Source organism: Silurus meridionalis, chromosome 23, assembly GCF_014805685.1.
Source record: "Silurus meridionalis isolate SWU-2019-XX chromosome 23, ASM1480568v1, whole genome shotgun sequence".
NCBI lineage: Eukaryota > Metazoa > Chordata > Actinopteri > Siluriformes > Siluridae > Silurus > Silurus meridionalis.
Window position 1 is genome coordinate 23,123,312 of NC_060906.1, and position 18,314 is coordinate 23,141,625.

The 18,314-nt window shown below is 40.4% G+C and overlaps 1 protein-coding gene across 1 annotated transcript in view; it reads right to left on the minus strand.

The window, feature by feature from the left end:
* Positions 1 to 18,314, minus strand: part of akap12b (A kinase (PRKA) anchor protein 12b) — a 66,766-nt gene that overhangs the window by 26,895 nt on the left and 21,557 nt on the right. The window contains exon 2 of the mRNA XM_046836017.1: positions 1,703 to 1,805. Within this exon, the coding sequence (XP_046691973.1) occupies positions 1,703 to 1,805 (103 nt within the window). The remainder of the gene's footprint in view (positions 1 to 1,702; positions 1,806 to 18,314) is intronic.

Sequence of the window (18,314 nt, forward strand, 5' to 3'; positions counted from 1 at the left end):
GTCAGGGGAAATAAACGAAAAAGTGCAGCTTTGAAAAATGGGAAAATAAAGTCGTAGACGAGCAAAACTGATCTTACATTCAATTCATTCATTCACATTAATTAAATGATGAGTAAAAGGTGGGAGGTGGCAGCACAGTGGTGCAGTTGTCAGACTTGTGATCAGAAGGTTGTGAGTTCGAATCCCATCCATCTCTCCTAAGCTTTGCAGCTGGACCCGTGAGCAAGGCCCTTAACCCTCAATTGCTGGGTTGTAAGTCCTTCTGGATAAGTGCCTCTGACAAATGCCATAAATGTGAAAAGTGATTGATTGTGCCAGGGGGCGGAGCTTGGAGGTGAGTTGCAGGAGTTTCACGGTCCAAACTCTCCCTGATCAATATTTGAGAAATGATTCGTGGCCATTTGGTGGATGGTCCATGGTGGCCATGCCCATCCCACTGGACAAAACATTTCTCAAATATTGATCAAGCAGAGAACATCGCTGGAAACAGCTTGTAAGTTTGCTAGAGTTTTCTAGAAATAAAATTCAGTTCAGGGAGGTTTCGCTCAGCGGTGAAGGCTCTGGGTTTCCGAATCGGAAAGTCGGGAGTTTACGCCCTGTTATTGCCAAGCTGCCTCTCCTGGGGCCCTTGAGCAAGGCCCTTAAGTGTGTTAATAAAATCAAGTACTAAAGTAGGTGAAGTGATGATGCCTGGGGTGCAGTGCTTGTTTACATTCATCCCAAAGGTGTTCTAAAAGGTTTTAATAGCTCTGTATCGTGAGACTTAAGATCACACACTCCAAACCCATGTGAAGCATATCTGCATATCTGGAACTGGTTTTGTGCTCACGGTGAAACAGGTTTGAGTCTCCATCTTAATCCACAGAAATCCAGACATTCTATACAATTGTGTGCATCCAAACAGTTTGGGTAACAGCTCTGACAAGCTGGGCTGCCACTCTCGGGGCCCTTGAGCAAGGCCCCTAAACCGCTGTGCTCTAGGGGTGCTGTATCATGTCTGACCATGTGCTTTGAGCCCAGCTTCCTCACATCGCTGGGTGCTGGGCTTTCTGTGAAGAAAAAATCTCACTGTGCTGAAATGAAGGAGCGACGAGTAAAAAGCTATTTTTACCTTTCCGGCTTTAAAAGTCAGGTGTCCCAATACTTTTGGTCAAACCGTGTATAATTTTCCTTGTCTAAAAATTGATGCATATGATGATGAAGATGTTGAAAAAAAAGAGGAGAATGAAGACGGAAGATATTCACACGCACATATGCAGACACACACACACACACACACACACACACACACACACACACACTGTAATGACGTCACTGTCTCGCGGTTTGCGTCCCTTTTTTTTCAACTGGGCATAATTGTTTTGGTTCCTGTAACCTGATGGGAATCTGAAACAGGAACTGTGTACTCTATCTCGCTATCCCCCACCACACACACACACACACACACACACACACACACACACACACACACACACACAGTCAACTCTTGGTAGGTGTCCTTTAAGGGATTATGAGCTGAGACAGAGGGATAGAAGGGGGTTATAGATAAAGAGATCACTACTTACACCCCAAACATGATAAATGGGTGGTCTGCCAGTGACAAATGGAATAGTATCCCACACACAAACACACACACACACACACGCACGCACACACACGCACGCACACACACACACACACACACACACACACACAAACTTACCCTCAGCCAGAGTGTTGTCCTCGTCTTGCTCGTTAAAGTCAATCTGCTCGTCCGTCTTCCCGTTCAGGCTGGAGATCGAGATCTGACCGTTCTTCTGTAGCTCCTACATAGAGAAAAAGACATAGCTTACAAACCGATACACACACACACACACACAGCTATCAAACACTGCCGCACTGTCCGTCCTTTGCTAACGAGTGACGAGTGGTAACGAGTGCAATGATGTAACACGTGATTAGGCGAAGAACATTAAATACTCAAAGTGTGCTTTATTTTATCCAGGACTCAGGGACCATGTGTCTATGGAAAAGGTAAAGAAACTCTAAAAATCAAAGCTCCAATTTGTCAAATGCACAAGGAGACAAAGTCATCAACACAGAACAGGTGAACACAATAAGGTAACACACCAATGAGGGGGATTTGGGATAATGAGATGTAAGTATGGAGGATAAACGGACGTTTATCACGTGGCTCTGGAGGAAGATGTAAAGGAGCCATGTAGAAGTTTGACACTTCGGATTCACTGCAGACAAAAATCAGGGGCAAAACAAACACCAGTTGTACGATGCAACACATGTCAGGGATGTGGTGTAACGCCTGGTGGTTGTTTTTCAATTTAAAAAACAAACAAACAAAAAGGAAAAACATTTTTATTCACACGATTGTTTACATACGGTATTGCGTAATAATGCATTAATAAAAAGATTTTAAAAAGTCATTACATTTAATAAATAATTAAATAATAATGGAATAAACAAATTATTAATAAAATAAAAAGCAAATTTAATTAAATTTTTATTACACTTAATTAAATTACAGTAGCACCTAAATGTAAGGTGCAGGTAAAGAACAAAAATGTTAAAGTAAAAGGATGATAATATTTATGCAAAAAAACCCAAACAAATAAATAAATACAAGGATGACAATAATTATGTACAATACAATTTGAAAAATCTAATTAATATAGCAGACAAACTACAAAAACCACAGAAATGTAAAAAAAAGTATTATGTTAATAAGAAATAAAAATAAAATAAAATATAATTAAATTAAAGAGGGACTAACGTACCAGACGCCAGTGCCAGTAAAAAAGTGTAAGAATCACAATTATTATGCACAAAAAAACAAATAATACAATTAAATAATACAAAATAAAACAATAAAATACAATTATAATAATACAATAAAATAAAGGAAAATAAATATATAAAAATATATATTAAATTGGTAAAATAATAAAATGAATTAATTTTAGGAAAAGAAAAACACTATGTTTAGTGTGGAGACAAAAGGAGATGAAAGGATTGAGATGATTTGAGTCAGCAAAAGTCTCGATGTCCTTACAAACAAACTTTCTCAACTAGTTAATGCACTTTACTCAAATTCTGACAGGGTGGCCTACACTCACTTGACCACACACACACACACACACACATACACACACACACACACACACACACACACACACACACACACACACACACACTTTAAGTGGCTAATCAGACTAATGCATCAGACTGGGTTCCAGAAGAATGATGCCTCTTAGTAAGACACCATTATCAGGGAGTTGCAGTGCACTTTGACAAGGGTTTTCCTGCTTTCTGTCGTCAGTCTGCCCTTTAAATCAGGACCCTCACTGTCTGCTCCTCTTACTACACACTCTCTCACACACACACACACACACACACACACACACACACACACTCAGACAGTCCCTCAGTCTCTCAGTGTGCAGGAGGCTATGGGAAAGATGACGGAGGAACTGAAGTAAAGGTAATAATGTACGTCTCATAACGACTCGTACCTTCAATACGAATCATCAATGTCTGCATTTTAACTCCAAATAAATATTTTATAGTGAACTGCTATAGTCAGGGAGGAGGGAGGGAGAGCATGTGAGAGAGAGAGAGAGAGAGAGAGAGAGAGAGAGAGAGAGAGATGCAATAAATGAAACAGAGGAAATCTGATGCATAACAACTGAATTGGATTCAGATGCAAATAATGAGAGCGAACAGAGCGAGATGAACAGTTACACCCTTTATAGGAGAAGTAACACCTCTCTCTCTCTCTCTCTCTCTCTCTCTCTCTCTCTCTCATTCTCTCTCTCTCTCTTTTCTCATTCTCTCTCTCTCTCTCTCTCTCTCTCTCTCTCTCTCTCTCTCTCTCTCTCTATCTATCTATCTATCTTTCTCCCTCGTTTCTTTCATTTATTTCTCTTTCTCCTCTCTCATTTCCATTCTCTCTCTCTCTCTCTCTCTCTCTCTCTCTCTCTCTCTCTCTCATACTCTCTTTCCCAGTTTTCCTCATTCTCTTTTCCATCTATCTTATTCTCTCTATCCCTTCTTTTCTTTCTCTCTCTCTCTCTCTCTCTCTCTCTCTCTCTCTCTCTCTCTCTCTCATTCTCTCTCCTGTTTCTCTAACTCATTCTCTATCTTAATCTATCTTATTTTCTTTCTTCCTTCTTTCCTTAATCTCTCTCTCTCTCTCTCTCTCTCTCTCTCTCTCTCTCTCTCTCTCCATCACCCCTTCACACACACACACACACACACACACACACACACACACACACACACACACACACACAAATACTTAATAAGCCATAAGTTCTTCATTCACAAAATTGTTGTCAAAGCATTAACAGAAAAGAATGGAGGCAAATAATAAAATAAAACGAATGCAAAATGAATTAAAATGCCATAAATTAAGAACAGAAACCAAATGCATGATGTCGGTGTACAACAATAGTATCAAAGTCTCACAATCACGAAAATAAATGAAATATAAATAATGAATGCAAATAAATACAACTACAATAAAACAGCAACAAAACGATGCCTGAGCATTAAAAAGGTATAATTCAGTTTAAAATAAAATTAAACACAGTAAACTACATGAGAAATATCATGAATAAAATATGTTTTGACCCCCACACGGTGCAGCTCTGACAGTGGGCCAGCAGGTGTCCGTTTGGCCCCACCTGGCTCCTGACCCCGGGGCCCTCATCCCATGACTTTCATTACCCACATTCCAAACATCCTGTGTGAAATTCCTGAGCCTGATGGGATGGACCCTCCCAATGTCTTTCACAACATACATCCACCCCCAACACCCGGCCCCACCCTCAAGACCTCCGTCCTGATCTCAACGTTCTGAGACCCCCACCTCAGTGAGTGCTAACAGTCAGGTCTTTAAACTGTTCTGCTGATGGACGTCACAGTGGATCTTCTAACCAGATGCTGTAAATGATAAAATTGTAAATGGCTGTTGGGTTTTCATGCGGCTCGAGAAGCAACACAAAATACCTCCGTTCTTCTGGGGAGATGAAGATTTAGAGTTTTGTGAGACAAATTCAGCTACAGGGGTAAAGTCAGGAAGTGATGTAGGTGAGAAGGTTGAGGAGACCTGTGGTGCAATCAGCATTCACATTCATCCCAAAGGTGTTCAACAGCTCTAAAGCAGGAGATCTTCCATTCCAACCCATTATCTTCACGGAGCTGGCTTTGTGCACAGGCACATTGTCATGCTGGAGCAGATTTGGGTCTCCTAGCTGAGGTGAAGAGAAAATTTCATGCTACCGCATCCAAATATGTCTGATACAAGTTGTGGTACCAAGAACGTTGTGGTAACAAGAATCACATCTGGATGGAAAGGTAGTAAGGTGTCCTAATACTTTTGGGCGGAGAGCAGCTGGTTGAGTGGTGACGTGGCAGGAGATTACATTCCTTTACATTAAATCATTAATAACTCGCGGAGGCAGAACATTTCACAGAGACAGAGAGACTCCGGCTGTGCGACTACTCTGTGTACGAGATCTGCTCTGTTTTACATCATTGACCACCCGCACACACACACACTACACACACACTACACACACACACTACACACACATTAGGAACAATTACCCTGAACATTTAAATTGCATTTAAACCCATTTTTTCTCATGCGCCTGTGCTTAGATGATGTTTGTTTGTGTGTGTTTGTGTCTGTATGTGTGTGAGAGAGAGAGGCTGCTGTAGCACCTGTATATATATATATATATATTTTTTTTTTTTCTTTTTTCTTTCTTTTTTTTCTCTTATTTTCTCTGTCCTTATCATTGCTTTTGATCCATTTGATCCACCATTTCCCCCCAAAGTCTTTTATTTATTTATTTATTTATTTATTTATTTATTTATTTATTTATCTATCTATGCTTCTTTATTACATGAAATGTTTTACTTGTCTTAATTAAAATTAAATTCTTAAATGTTTACAATGTTAATGTTTTCAAATTAAATTAAATTATTTTCAGGTTCTTATTTTTTCCATTTTCTTTTTTGAAATTTTATCTGCCTTTCTTTATTTTAAGGCAGTTTTTCTCAAGAAGACAAACCAAATATCCCCCAAACTTCAACTGGCAGATTCCCCCAGACCCCCGCCACATCTTACATCATCAGTTTGTGACAACTGCTTACCAAGAGGAAAAAGACTTCAGGCCTATGTGTGTGTATGTGCGTGCGTGTGTGTGTGTGTGTGTGTGTGTGTGTGTGTGTATGTGTGTGTGAAAAGCTGTTTGACAGTTAAACAGAGGTTAAACAGAAACCATGTTTATGACGTTACAAAGAAGTGTGACCTGAAGTCCTTATTTGTGTCTAGTTGTGTGTTTGTGTGTGTATGTGTGTGTGTATGCAAGCTATCCTGATTAGCTTAATTGTTCAGCTTTGTATCAAAAAAAAAAAAAGACTATTTAGTCTGAAATAAAAGCAGACTCCTCGGTTCCTGTTTTCGTCACTCATATGTCCTGAAATCTCTCTTTTTCTTGCCTTTTGTCGTCCTCGTGTGAGAATGCACGTGTCAAAAACAAGACCAAGTCCACGATCCAGTCCATCCGGTGCCCAGCCTGGATCCTATTTTTTTGTCCATGTGTTAAATACTTGTAAAACACAGCATTCGGCCTACGCTTCTGTTTAATTTACACAATTCAAAGCAGATCTGTACTGTAGCGCCTGCATGTGTACTGCACGTGTGAAAACAAATAAACCTCCCAAAGAATTTCCCTTCACTTGAACTAGGAGACCAAAAACTGTTCCAGAATGGCAATGCCCCTGAAGCCAGCTCCATGTAGATTTACTTTACATGGGTTGGAAGTGTGGGGGAGATCTCCTGCTACTAATAACCTTGTGGCTTAATGAATTTCCACAAATATCCACAAAATGCAGTGGAACATCTGTCCAGAAGAGTTATAATAGCTTATATAATAGTTTATAAAAGCAAATGGAGACTGAATGTAGAACGAGATGTTCAATAAGAAGCACACACAGGTGTCTATATATATATATATATATATATATATATATATATATATATATATATATATATATATATATATATATATATATAGGTGGAGCGCTGAATCATGATTAAATGGCTAACAGCAATTGACCAATCAGGAGACCCGAAAAAAGCAGGACCCAATAATCTATTTAGATAAATCCATTTAGTCTCTCTCAATGCCTTTATTGGTTTTCATGAACCTTCATCAAAACCAGTTTTATTCCAGAATTTTAACTAGCATGTGTTTTTTTATACACCTCTACTTCAGCTTGAAGTTTCCTCTTTTGGCGACTTTCCGACAGGGAGAGCTGGGCGAGCGGTCATTAGCCTGAACGTTTTTTTCTCCCATGTGGTACGCGAGCTCGTAAAAAGTCTTCGCCACGCCATTAGCTCTAAAAGCTGACGAGCAACGTGAGGTCGGACCTGCAGGAGGCCGCAGATGTAGACGTCTCCTAGAGAGAGTTGATCACCACCACAGAAAAAAAACGCTCATAAAACTCCATACCGAGACTAACAGACACACACACTGACTGGGGTATAAATTCCCTGCAGGGCTGTTAGTTTATCCTAACATCCACTTCGAGAACGCTTTTCTCCCAGCTCGACACGGACACTTGCATGTATAACGGCTGTGTCTATTTGAGTGGTGTATGTGCAGTGTACACGTCCCTTTAATTGCGACATTGCTATAGAAACTAATGTGTGAGACCAAAAGACTTTTAAAAACATGTATTAAAATGGATAAAGTTTTTTTAGGCACATTATGTAGCTGATGATGTGTAAAATAATACAAAATACTAATTAGAGTAAAGTACAGTTATGATGTGAAAAGTAGAGTAAAGTAGAATAAAGTAGAGAAAAGTAAAGTTCAGTAAATTAGATTTAAGTAAGAAAGATTTAGAGTAGAGTAGAGGTTGGGCAGAGCACAGATGTATAAAGTACAGCAGAGTACATTGTAGAGTAGATCAGAGTATAGTTGAGATGAACAGAATAGAGCAGAGTAGTTTAGAGTAAAATACAATAGAGATGAGTACAACAGAGTAGAGTAGAGTAAATAAGAGAAGAGCAAAGCAGAGTAAAGTAAAGTGGAGTAGAGTGAAAAAAGGTGAGTTACAGCAGAGAACCGATAAGTAGAGTAGAATAGATTGAAGCAAAGTATAAAGTAGAGTAAAATAGAGTAAAGTAGAGTAACGTACAACAGAGTATAGTACATTACTCTACTACTCTACTATACTCTATTGTATGTTACTCTACTCTAGTAGAGTAGACTAGCATAAAGTTAAATAGAGTGAAGTAATGTAAAGTAGAGTAGAGTAGAGTAAAGTAGAGTAACAGAGTGGAGTATACTTAATTAAAGTCGAGTGAAGTAGAATAGAGTAAAGTAGAGTAAATTAAGAGTAGAATAGAGTAGAGTAAAGTGGAGAAGAAAAAAGTAAAATAGAGTATAGTAGATTAAATAAGAGAAAACTAGAGTAAATGTAAAGTAGAGAACAGTATAGTAAAGTATAATAGAGTATAGTAAATGTAGCATAAAGTAGAATAAAGTAAATAGATTACATGTAGAGTAGAGTAGAATAGAGTAGAGTAGAGTAAAGTAGAGTAGAGTAGAGTAGAGTAGAGTAGAGTAGAGTAAAGTAAAGTAGAGTAGAGTAGAGTAGAGTAAATATGCTGTGGCTACACGTAATGGGAGAACCTGAAAGAAGAAGCAGGTAGAGTAGAGTAGACTAAAGTAAAGTAAATGTAGAGTAGAGTAGAGTAAATGATAGTAGAGAAACGTAGAGTAAACGTGAGAGGAGTATAGTAGAGTATAGTAGAATAAATGTAGAGAAGAGAAAAGTAGAGTAAATTAGAGTAGAGTAGATTAAAGTATAGTATGTTAGAGTTATGAAGAGTAGAGTAGAATAAAGAAGAATAAAGTAACGTATAGTATATTAGAGTAGAGAAGAGTAATAGATGCATGAAATAAACAAAATGAATAAAAAAATAAAGTTACTCAGCACATCTTTTGCATCCTGACATTAGAAATCATGGTAGAGAATTAAAATGAGTGTGTTGTGAGACAGTGTTGTGAAACTTCAATGAGGCAAGTGTGCCAGAGCGAACACACAGCTCGCCAGCCGCAGAGGGAGCTCCAGCATTGCTCCAAGTTTTTTTTTTTTACTTTATGTGCCGTGACCTGTTTGGAGTCCTGATATTTATTAGCATTGCTGTTTGCTTTGGTAACTCGTTTACTGCCGGACACAAAGACACAGCAAGTACGGGGCCGTAATTCTTCAATGTTTGTGCTACGAAGTCAGATTAACTGTGTGTTTGCATGGAGCAAATGGAAAACTGCTCAGCGCTTTGCATCACATCTACAAACTCGTGAAGAACACCGTCCTTGAACTTGTCCTTGAGTCAGAGTACTAATCCACTGCTTAAATATGATTTTAAAACCCTCTACTTTTACATTTCCACTTGATTCAAAGTGCAAAGTTGTTGCCTTGGCACGGACTTAAGTATGAAAAGTAAAAGCAGCTATGTATGAGAACTGTATGTGAACCCTGAGGGCACTTCAGTGATCCAGTGTCCTACACATCAGATCTTTATAAAAAAATAGAGTTTTCTATAGGGGTTACGCTCATGCTCCCACAACAGCTTCTCATTCAATGGTCTTCTTGTGTTCACCTGAGAGAGAAAAATAAAACACTTTTGACCTACAGATAGTTGAAGTAAAGTCCTTAAAAGTACCAAAAAGTAAAACTACTCAAATATCTAAAATAAGTAGAAAAGTTTGTAGGATATTCACAATGATAAATAGGATTCCGAAATTACTAAATTACTGTAGATCATAAATGCTCTGAATGTTACGTTATATACAATGCAGATGAGTATAGTAAGTAAAGTGTAAAGTAGAATAGAGTAGAGATGAGTGGAGTTAAGTAAATTAGAGTTGAAATGAGTAGAGATAAATAAAGTACAGTAGAAAAGGGAGGAGTAAAATAGAGTAGGGATGAGTAGAATAAAATAAAGTAGGGGTGAGTAGAGTGAGTAAAGTAGAGTAGAGTAGAGTGAGTAGAGTAGAGTGAGTAGAGTAGAGTAGAGTAGAGTGAGATGAGATGAGTAGAGTAGACTGAGATGAGTAGAGTAGAGTAGAGTAGAGTGAGATGAGTGAGTAGAGTAGAGAGTAGAGTAGAGTAAAGTAAAGTAGGGATGAGTAAAGTAGAGTAAAGTAAAGTAAAGATGAGTAGAGTAAGTGGCGTAAAGTAAGTTGAGTAGAGTAGAGTAAGTAGAGTAGAGTAGAGTAGAGTAGAGTAGAGATGAGTAGAGTAGAGTAGAGTACAGTAGGGATGAGTAGAGATGAGTTGAGTAGAGTAGGGATGAGTAGAGATGAGTTGAGTAGAGTAGAGTTGAGTTAAGTAGAGTAGGGATGAGTAGAGTTGAGTAGAGTAAGTAGAGTAGAGTAGAGATGAGTAGAGTAGAGTTGAGTTAAGTAGAGTATGGATGAGTAGAGATAAGTTGAGTTGAGTAGAGTAGATTAGAGTAGAGTAGAGTAGAATAGAGTAGGGATGAGTAAAGATGAGCAGAGTAGGGATACGTAGCAATGAGTAGAGTTGAGTAGAGTAGAATAAGGTTGTAGAGTTCCTCTTTAATAAAAAGACAAATTGGTGTGGAACCAAAATAGAGTAGGGATGAGTAGAATAAAATAAAGTAGGGGTGAGTAGAGTGAGTAAAGTAGAGTAGAGTAGAGTGGCGTAGAGTGAGATGAGTGAGTAGAGTAGAGATGAGTAGAGTAGAGTAGAGATGAGATGAGTAGAGTAGACTAGAGATGAGTAGAGTGAGTAGAGATGAGTAGAGTAGAGTAGAGATGAGTAGAGATGAGTAGAGTAGAGTAGAGTGAGTAAAGTAGAGTAGAGTGAGATGAGTAGAGTAGAGTAAAGTAAAGTAGGGATGAGTAGAGTAAGTAGCGTAAAGTAAGTTGAGTAGAGTAGAGTAGAGTAGAGATGAGTAGAGTAGAGTAGAGTAGAGTAAAGTAGGGATGAGTAGAGATGAGTTGAGTAGAGTAGGAATGAGTAGAGTTGAGTAGAGTAGAGTTGAGTTAAGTAGAGTAGGGATGAGTAGAGTTGAGTAGAGTAAGTAGAGTAGAGATGAGTAGAGTTGAGTTAAGTAGAGTATGGATGAGTAGAGATGAGTTGAGTAGAGTAGAGAGTAGAGTAGAGTAGAGTAGAATAGAGTAGGGATGAGTAAAGATGAGCAGAGTAGGGATACGTAGCAATGAGTAGAGTTGAGTAGAGTAGAATAAGGGTGTAGAGTTCCTCTTTAATAAAAAGACAAATTGGTGTGGAACCAAAATAGAGTAGGGATGAGTAGAATAAAATAAAGTAGGGGTGAGTAGAGTGAGTAGAGTAAAATAACAGAGTTATAAACTCCATCACTGATTAATAAAGCATGTGCTGTTGACTACTAACAACAAAACACACACACAAAAACTAACAAAAAAAACCACACACACACTTCCTGAAGCCTTCCGCAGTTCCTGAAGGACACCAGTGGAAGGTTATTGTGTTTCAGAGTATAAACAGATCAGTTCTCCTCACCCTGTGACATGTGCACCACTTACTAGATGACAGATAAACACACTCACACACACACACACACACACACACACACACACACACACACACACACACAAACACACTTGTGCTTGTCAATACACACACACTGGCGTGCATTCTCCTGTCAGAGTCTGTTTCTTCTAAAAGCTAAGAGGGCTCCAATGAGATGAAGACATCATCCAGCTGTGCACAGATGTTCATGACCTCCTCAAACTATTACACATTTATTTAATGATGCTGAAATAAATACTGCCCCCTACTGCAGGGTATGTGTGTGTTTATGCATGAATATGTGGGTGTGTGTGCGTGTGTGCATCTGTCAGTGTGCGTGTGCGTGCGTGTGTGTGTGTGTGTGTGTTTGAGTCTATAAGTGTGCATGTTGTGTCAGTGTGTGTGTATGTGTGCGTGCATACATGTCAAGGTGTTTGTATGTGTGTGTTTGTTATATTTTCTCAACCATAGCAGAAGAAGGGCTGCTGCAAGTCATCCAATCCTGCAATCCCACCACCTCCCCTTTGAATCCAATCCCTTCAACTATGCTCCAGACCATCTCACAAGATCTTCTGCCATTCATCACCACAATCATCAATGGGTCCTTAGCATCTGGCCATGTGCCAACTACTTTCAAGAAACCGAGGTGTTATTTCCTTCTTAAAGAAACCTGCTCTGGATCCATTGGACATCAACAACTACATACCGGTATCACTTCTCTTCTTTCTTTCTAATATTGTGTAACTGTTTTTAACCGAATGCCAGTTTATCTCTCACAGAACAACCTCCAAGACCCCAAACCAGTCTGGCTTCAAAGCAGCACATTCCACAAAGATGGCCCTTTTGCCAGTCACTGAGAAACTACATGCTGCTCGAACAGCCAAGCTGTTATCTGTACTCATCCTCCTCGACCCTTCAGCGCATTCAACACATTCAAGCATAAGACTCTCATCAAGCCTTGGTATCAGTGGAGCAGCATAGGAATGGTTCGCTTCCTACCTAAAAGGTCACTCATACCAGGTACCATGGAGGGGTCTACATCTGCCCTATGCAGACTCTTCACTGGTGTCCCACAAGGCTCAGTACTTGGTCCTCTCCTCTACTCCCTCTATACTCTCTTGGTGAAGTCATATTCTCACATGGATTTTTCTTTTTAACCACTGCTATGCTGAATACTCTCATCTCATCTTCTCCTTCCCTTCCTAAGATACCATAGCTTCTGCTCAGATCTCAGCATGCCTGGTGGACATATACAGTGAGAAAAATAAGTATTTGAACACCCTGCTATTTTGCAAGTTCTCCCACTTAGAAATCATGAAGGGGTCTGAAATTGTCATCGTCCATGTCATGTCCACTGTGAGAGACATAATCTAAAAAAAAAAAAAATCCAGAAATCACAATATATGATTTTTTAACTATTTATTTGTATGATACAGCTGCAAATAAGTATTTGAACACCTGTCTATCAGCTAGAATTCTGACCCTCAAAGACCTGTTAGTCTGCCTTTAAAATGTCCACCTCCACTACATTTATTATCCTAAATTAGATGCACCTGTTTGAGGTCATTAGCTGCATAAAGACACCTGTCCACCCCATACAATCAGTAAGAATCCAACTACTAACATGGCCAAGACCAAAGAGCTGTCCAAAGACACTAGAGACAAAATTGTACACCTCCACAAGGCTGGAAAGGGCTACGGGAAATTGCCAAGCAGCTTGGTGAAAAAGGTCCACTGTTGGAGCAATCATTAGAAAATGGAAGAAGCTAAACATGACTGTCAATCTCCTCGGACTGGGGCTCCATGCAAGATCTCACCTCGTGGGATCTCAATGATCCTAAGGAAGGTGAGAAATCAGCCCAGAACTACACGGGAGGAGCTGGTCAATGACCTGAAAAGAGCTGGGACCACCGCTTCCAAGGTTACTGTTGGTAATACACTAAGACGTCATGGTTTGAAATCATGCATGGCACGGAAGGTTCCCCTGCTTAAACCAGCACATGTCCAGGCATGTCTTAAGTTTGCCAATGACCATTTGGATGATCCAGAGGAGCCATGGGAGAAAGTCATGTGGTCAGATGAGACCAAAATAGAACTTTTGGGTCATAATTCCACTAAACGTGTTTGGAGGAAGAAGAATGATGAGTACCATCCCAAGAACCCCATCCCTACTGTGAAGCATGGGGGTGGTAGCATCATGCTTTGGGGGTGTTTTTCTGCACATGGGACAGGGCGACTGCACTGTATTAAGGAGAGGATGACCGGGGCCATGTATTACGAGATTTTGGGGAACAACCTCCTTCCCTCAGTTAGAGCATTGAAGATGGGTCGAGGCTGGGTCTTCCAACATGACAATGACCCGAAGCACACAGCCAGGATAACCAAGGAGTGGCTCTGTAAGAAGCATATCAAGGTTCTTGCATGGCCTAGCCAGTCTCCAGACCTAAACCCAATAGAGAATCTTTGGAGGGAGCTCAAACTCAGCGACAGGCCAGAAACCTGATTGATCTAGAGAAGATCTGTGTGGAGGAGTGGGCCAAAATCCCTCCTGCAGTGTGTGCAAACCTGGTGAAAAACTACAGGAAACATTTGACCTCTGTAATTGCAAACTACAGGCTACTGTACCAACTTTTAACATTGACTTTCTCAGGTGTTCAAATACTTATTTGCAGCGGCACCAATGGAGCGGCACCATCTTACCTCAGAGACCTCATCACACCTCTCACTGCACCACGCTGTCTAAGATCCTCCAACACTGCTCGACTGGTACCACCTTCTCTCAGGGGAAGAGGTAAGTGTTCCTAAACTCCTTTTCTCTGTAGACTGAACTTCCCCTAGATGAGTCCCTGTCTATCTTTAAGTGACGGGTGAAGACCTTCCTCTTCCTGAAACACTTTTCCAGCTTTGTATTGTCTTTGTTTAAAAGAGTTGTAGGCTGATGGTATCTTAAGTTTGTAATTTAGTGAACCAGTGTTGGTTTATTCTCTGATAGAGTTTATTCACTGTATAGGACATATGCTAGCTGCCTAAATGTAAATGTGTGTGTGTGTGTGTGTCAGAGTATATATGTATAATATATGCGCATGTCACAGTGTGTGTGTGTGTGTGTGTGTGTGTGTGTGTGTGTGTGTAAGATATCAGTCTTACTCTGACATCAAAACTCCCATGAGATTCCTGTTTAGATCTACAGCTTGTCAGTGAAGGGTTGAGGGTCAGCTCTTCAGATGTTTCCCAGGAGATCTTGTAGATATTCCTGGGAACTCATGAAACTATGAGGATTCACGGTGCTCCCACAGAAAGCCCTGAATTTCACCACAACTTGGGTGAGAAAAAACATTAACGTAAAAAAATAATTCCCATTCTCACTTTTTATAACCCGATTGTTGACTTCTTAGAAGCTTGATTGCGATGTCAGAAGCTCAAAAGGTCTGTGTTTAGAAGATACATCTCCTCTATCTTCTTCCACTGCTCCACTTGTCCCTCTATCTTCTACCACTGCTCCACTGATTCCACTCTTCTCTACCGCTGCGCCACTGATCTCACCATCCTTTACTACTGATCCCACCATCCTCTACCACTGCTTCACTGATCCCACTATCCTCTACCACTGCTCCACTGATCTCACCAGCCTCTACCACTGCTCCACTGATCCCACCATCCTCTACCACTGCTCCACTGATCTCACCATCCTCTACCACTGATCTTACCATCCTCTACCATTGATCTCACCATCCTCTACCATTGATCTCACCATCCTCTACCACTGCTCCACTCATCCCACCATCCTCTACCACTGCTCCACTGATCTCACCAGCCTCTACCACTGCTCCACTGATCCCACCATCCTCTACCACTGCTCCACTGATCTCACCATCCTCTACCACTGATCTTACCATCCTCTACCATTGATCTCACCATCCTCTACCATTGATCTCACCATCCTCTACCACTGCTCCACTCATCCCACCATCCTCTACCACTGCTCCACTGATCTCACCAGCCTCTACCACTGCTTCACTGATCTCACCATCCTCTACCACTAATCCCACAATCCGTCCAAGGATGTTTATAGCTCCTATAACTTGAGTAAGTAAGTAAAAGTAATTAAAGGGTTTTTCTTGTGGATGCCATTGTTAATAAATAAAACTGTAATTCTGAAAATAATCAGCTCATAGAAGTCAAACAGTTCACCAACGAGAAACAAACAAACAGAAACAAATACAAAATGAAAAATAACAAAAATTCAACTGATATTAAATTTTTAGTAAAGAAAAAAACACAACATGTAAACAATCCCACCAGCCATCGCAACCTTCAAATATGGCTTCCCAGAAAAAAACCCAGACCCTTACATCACAGCTCTCTTACACACACACACACACACACACACACACACACACACACACACACACACACACACACACACACACACACATCCCAGGTGGATTTACAGATTTTTTCAATTGCTTTGATCAGAAATTACATTTTAAAAACCTCTGGTTAACCGCCACATCATTAAGTCACTTGTGCACATCGTAAAAGTATTTTCTCGCTCCTTTGATCAAACTGCGAATGCTTTCATCCAATATATATGTGTACGAGTGTCTGCTGTTTCCTACATCATCAGTTGTTTATGTTCATGTTGATCAAAATACATTATACTGGTTTCACCTTAATAGTTTTAACCCCCAAAAACATCTCAGCATCAGTTCATTGTATACAACAGTGCAGAGTAATGGAGAGTGTGTTAGAGAAGTGAAGAAAAGAGTGCAGGCAGGGTGGAGTGGGTGGAGAAGAGTGATAGCAGGAGTGATTTGTGATAGAAGAGTATCTGTGAGAGTGAAAGGGAAAGTTTATAGGACTGTGGTGAGACCTGAGATGTTGTATGGATTAGAAACAGTGGCATTGAGTAAAAGACAGGAGGTGGAGCTGGAGGTAGCAGAGCTGAAGATGTTGAGATGTTCGTTGGGAGTGACGACGATGGACAGGATTAGAAATGAGTTTATTAGAGGGACAGTGCATGTAGGACGTTTTAGAGACAAGGTGAGGGAGGTGAGATTGAGATGGTTTGGACATGTGCAGAGGAGGGACATGGGGTATATCAGTAGGAGAATGCTGAGGATGGAGACACCAGGAAGGAGGAAAAGAGGAAGACCAAGGAGGAGGTTTATGGATGTGTAGAGGGAAGAGGCGGATGTAGAGGACAGGGGGGTATGGAGATCCGCTGTGGTGACCTCTAATGGGAGCAGCCCAATGAAGAAGAAGAAAAAGAAGAAGAAAAAGAAGAAGGAGAAGAAAAACTGTAACCTGCTTGTGAATCTTTAGCATGAGGGTGTGTTTCAGATTGTCCCAGTTCCAATAACATGCACTCTTTTTTCTCTCCCTCTTTCTCTATCGCTCTCATTTTCTTTCTTTCTCACTCTCTCTCTTTTAAACACACACACACACACACACACACACACACACACACACACACACACACACACACACACACACACACACAATTTTTGTCTCTCTCAATTGTGTTTTACTGTCTCTCTCTATCTCTCTCCTCCTTTCTCTGTCTCTTCCCTCCTTTCTCTCTCTCTCTCTCTCTCTCTCTCTCTCTCTCTCACACACACACTTCCACTATCTGTCACTCTTCCTTTCTCTTTTTCTCTCTGTTCTCCATCTATTTCTGTCTTCTTTCTTTCTTTCTTTCTTCTTTCTTTCTTTCTTTCTTTCTTTCTTTCTTTCTTTCCTTCTTTCTTTCTTTCTTTCTTTCTTTCTTTCTTTCTTTCTTTCTATTACCAAATAGTTTTAACACCTTTTGTAAGTTTTTAAAGTGTTTTAAATCAATATTTATTACTGAAATAATAAAACATCTAAATCCCATCCTCTTTCCTCTATTCTGCCTCCTCTTCCTCACTCTTTCTCCTGGTTTCTCTCCCCTCCTTCTTTCTCTTTCTCCATCAGTCTCTCTCACTTTCACTGTCACTTACTCTTACACTCTCTCTCTCCTCTTCTCTCTAGGACTCTCTCCTCATTCTTTCTCTTTATATCTCTGTCCCTTGCTTCTTTCTCTTTCTCTCAGTCTCTTACTTCCACTGTTTGGCACTTACTCCTTTCTCTCATTCCCTCCCTTCTTTCTCTCTCTCTTTCTCTTCTTTCTTTCAACCCCCCTATTCTTTCCCTCCATTCTCAATCCAAGTCTCTCTTTCCTCCTCTATCTCTCAGTTTCTCTCCCTCCCTCCCTTCCCTTTCTCGCTCCCTACTTTTTCTCATTCCCTCCCTTCTTTCTCTATCTGTGGCTCTCTTTCATCCTCTCTCTGTTTCTCTCTCTTCATCATTTCTCCCTCGGGTCCTTCAGCGTCTCTGATTCAGACCTCCACATCTCGAAGTGAAGAAAAGAGCCCCCTGACCGCAACGTTTTCTTTTCACCGGCGTAGAAAAACATTGTTTGTGAATTTGAAGTGGATTTTGCAGGAGGATAATTGAATGATGGAGATGTGGGTCAGGGAATTAAAGCTGGCCGCATTTAGAACAATGACTGAACAATGAACAGAGACACGACCTACTTTCTGAATTCCAACCAAATCTGGATTTGGGATTTTATAACTGATACTCTGCTCTGGACCGTCTGGCAGCGAAGACGTGGATTTTGTCATGGCGCAATGGAACAATGGGTGGTTGTTGGAGCAGAGACGCGTACGATAAAACGTCCGCGTGATCAC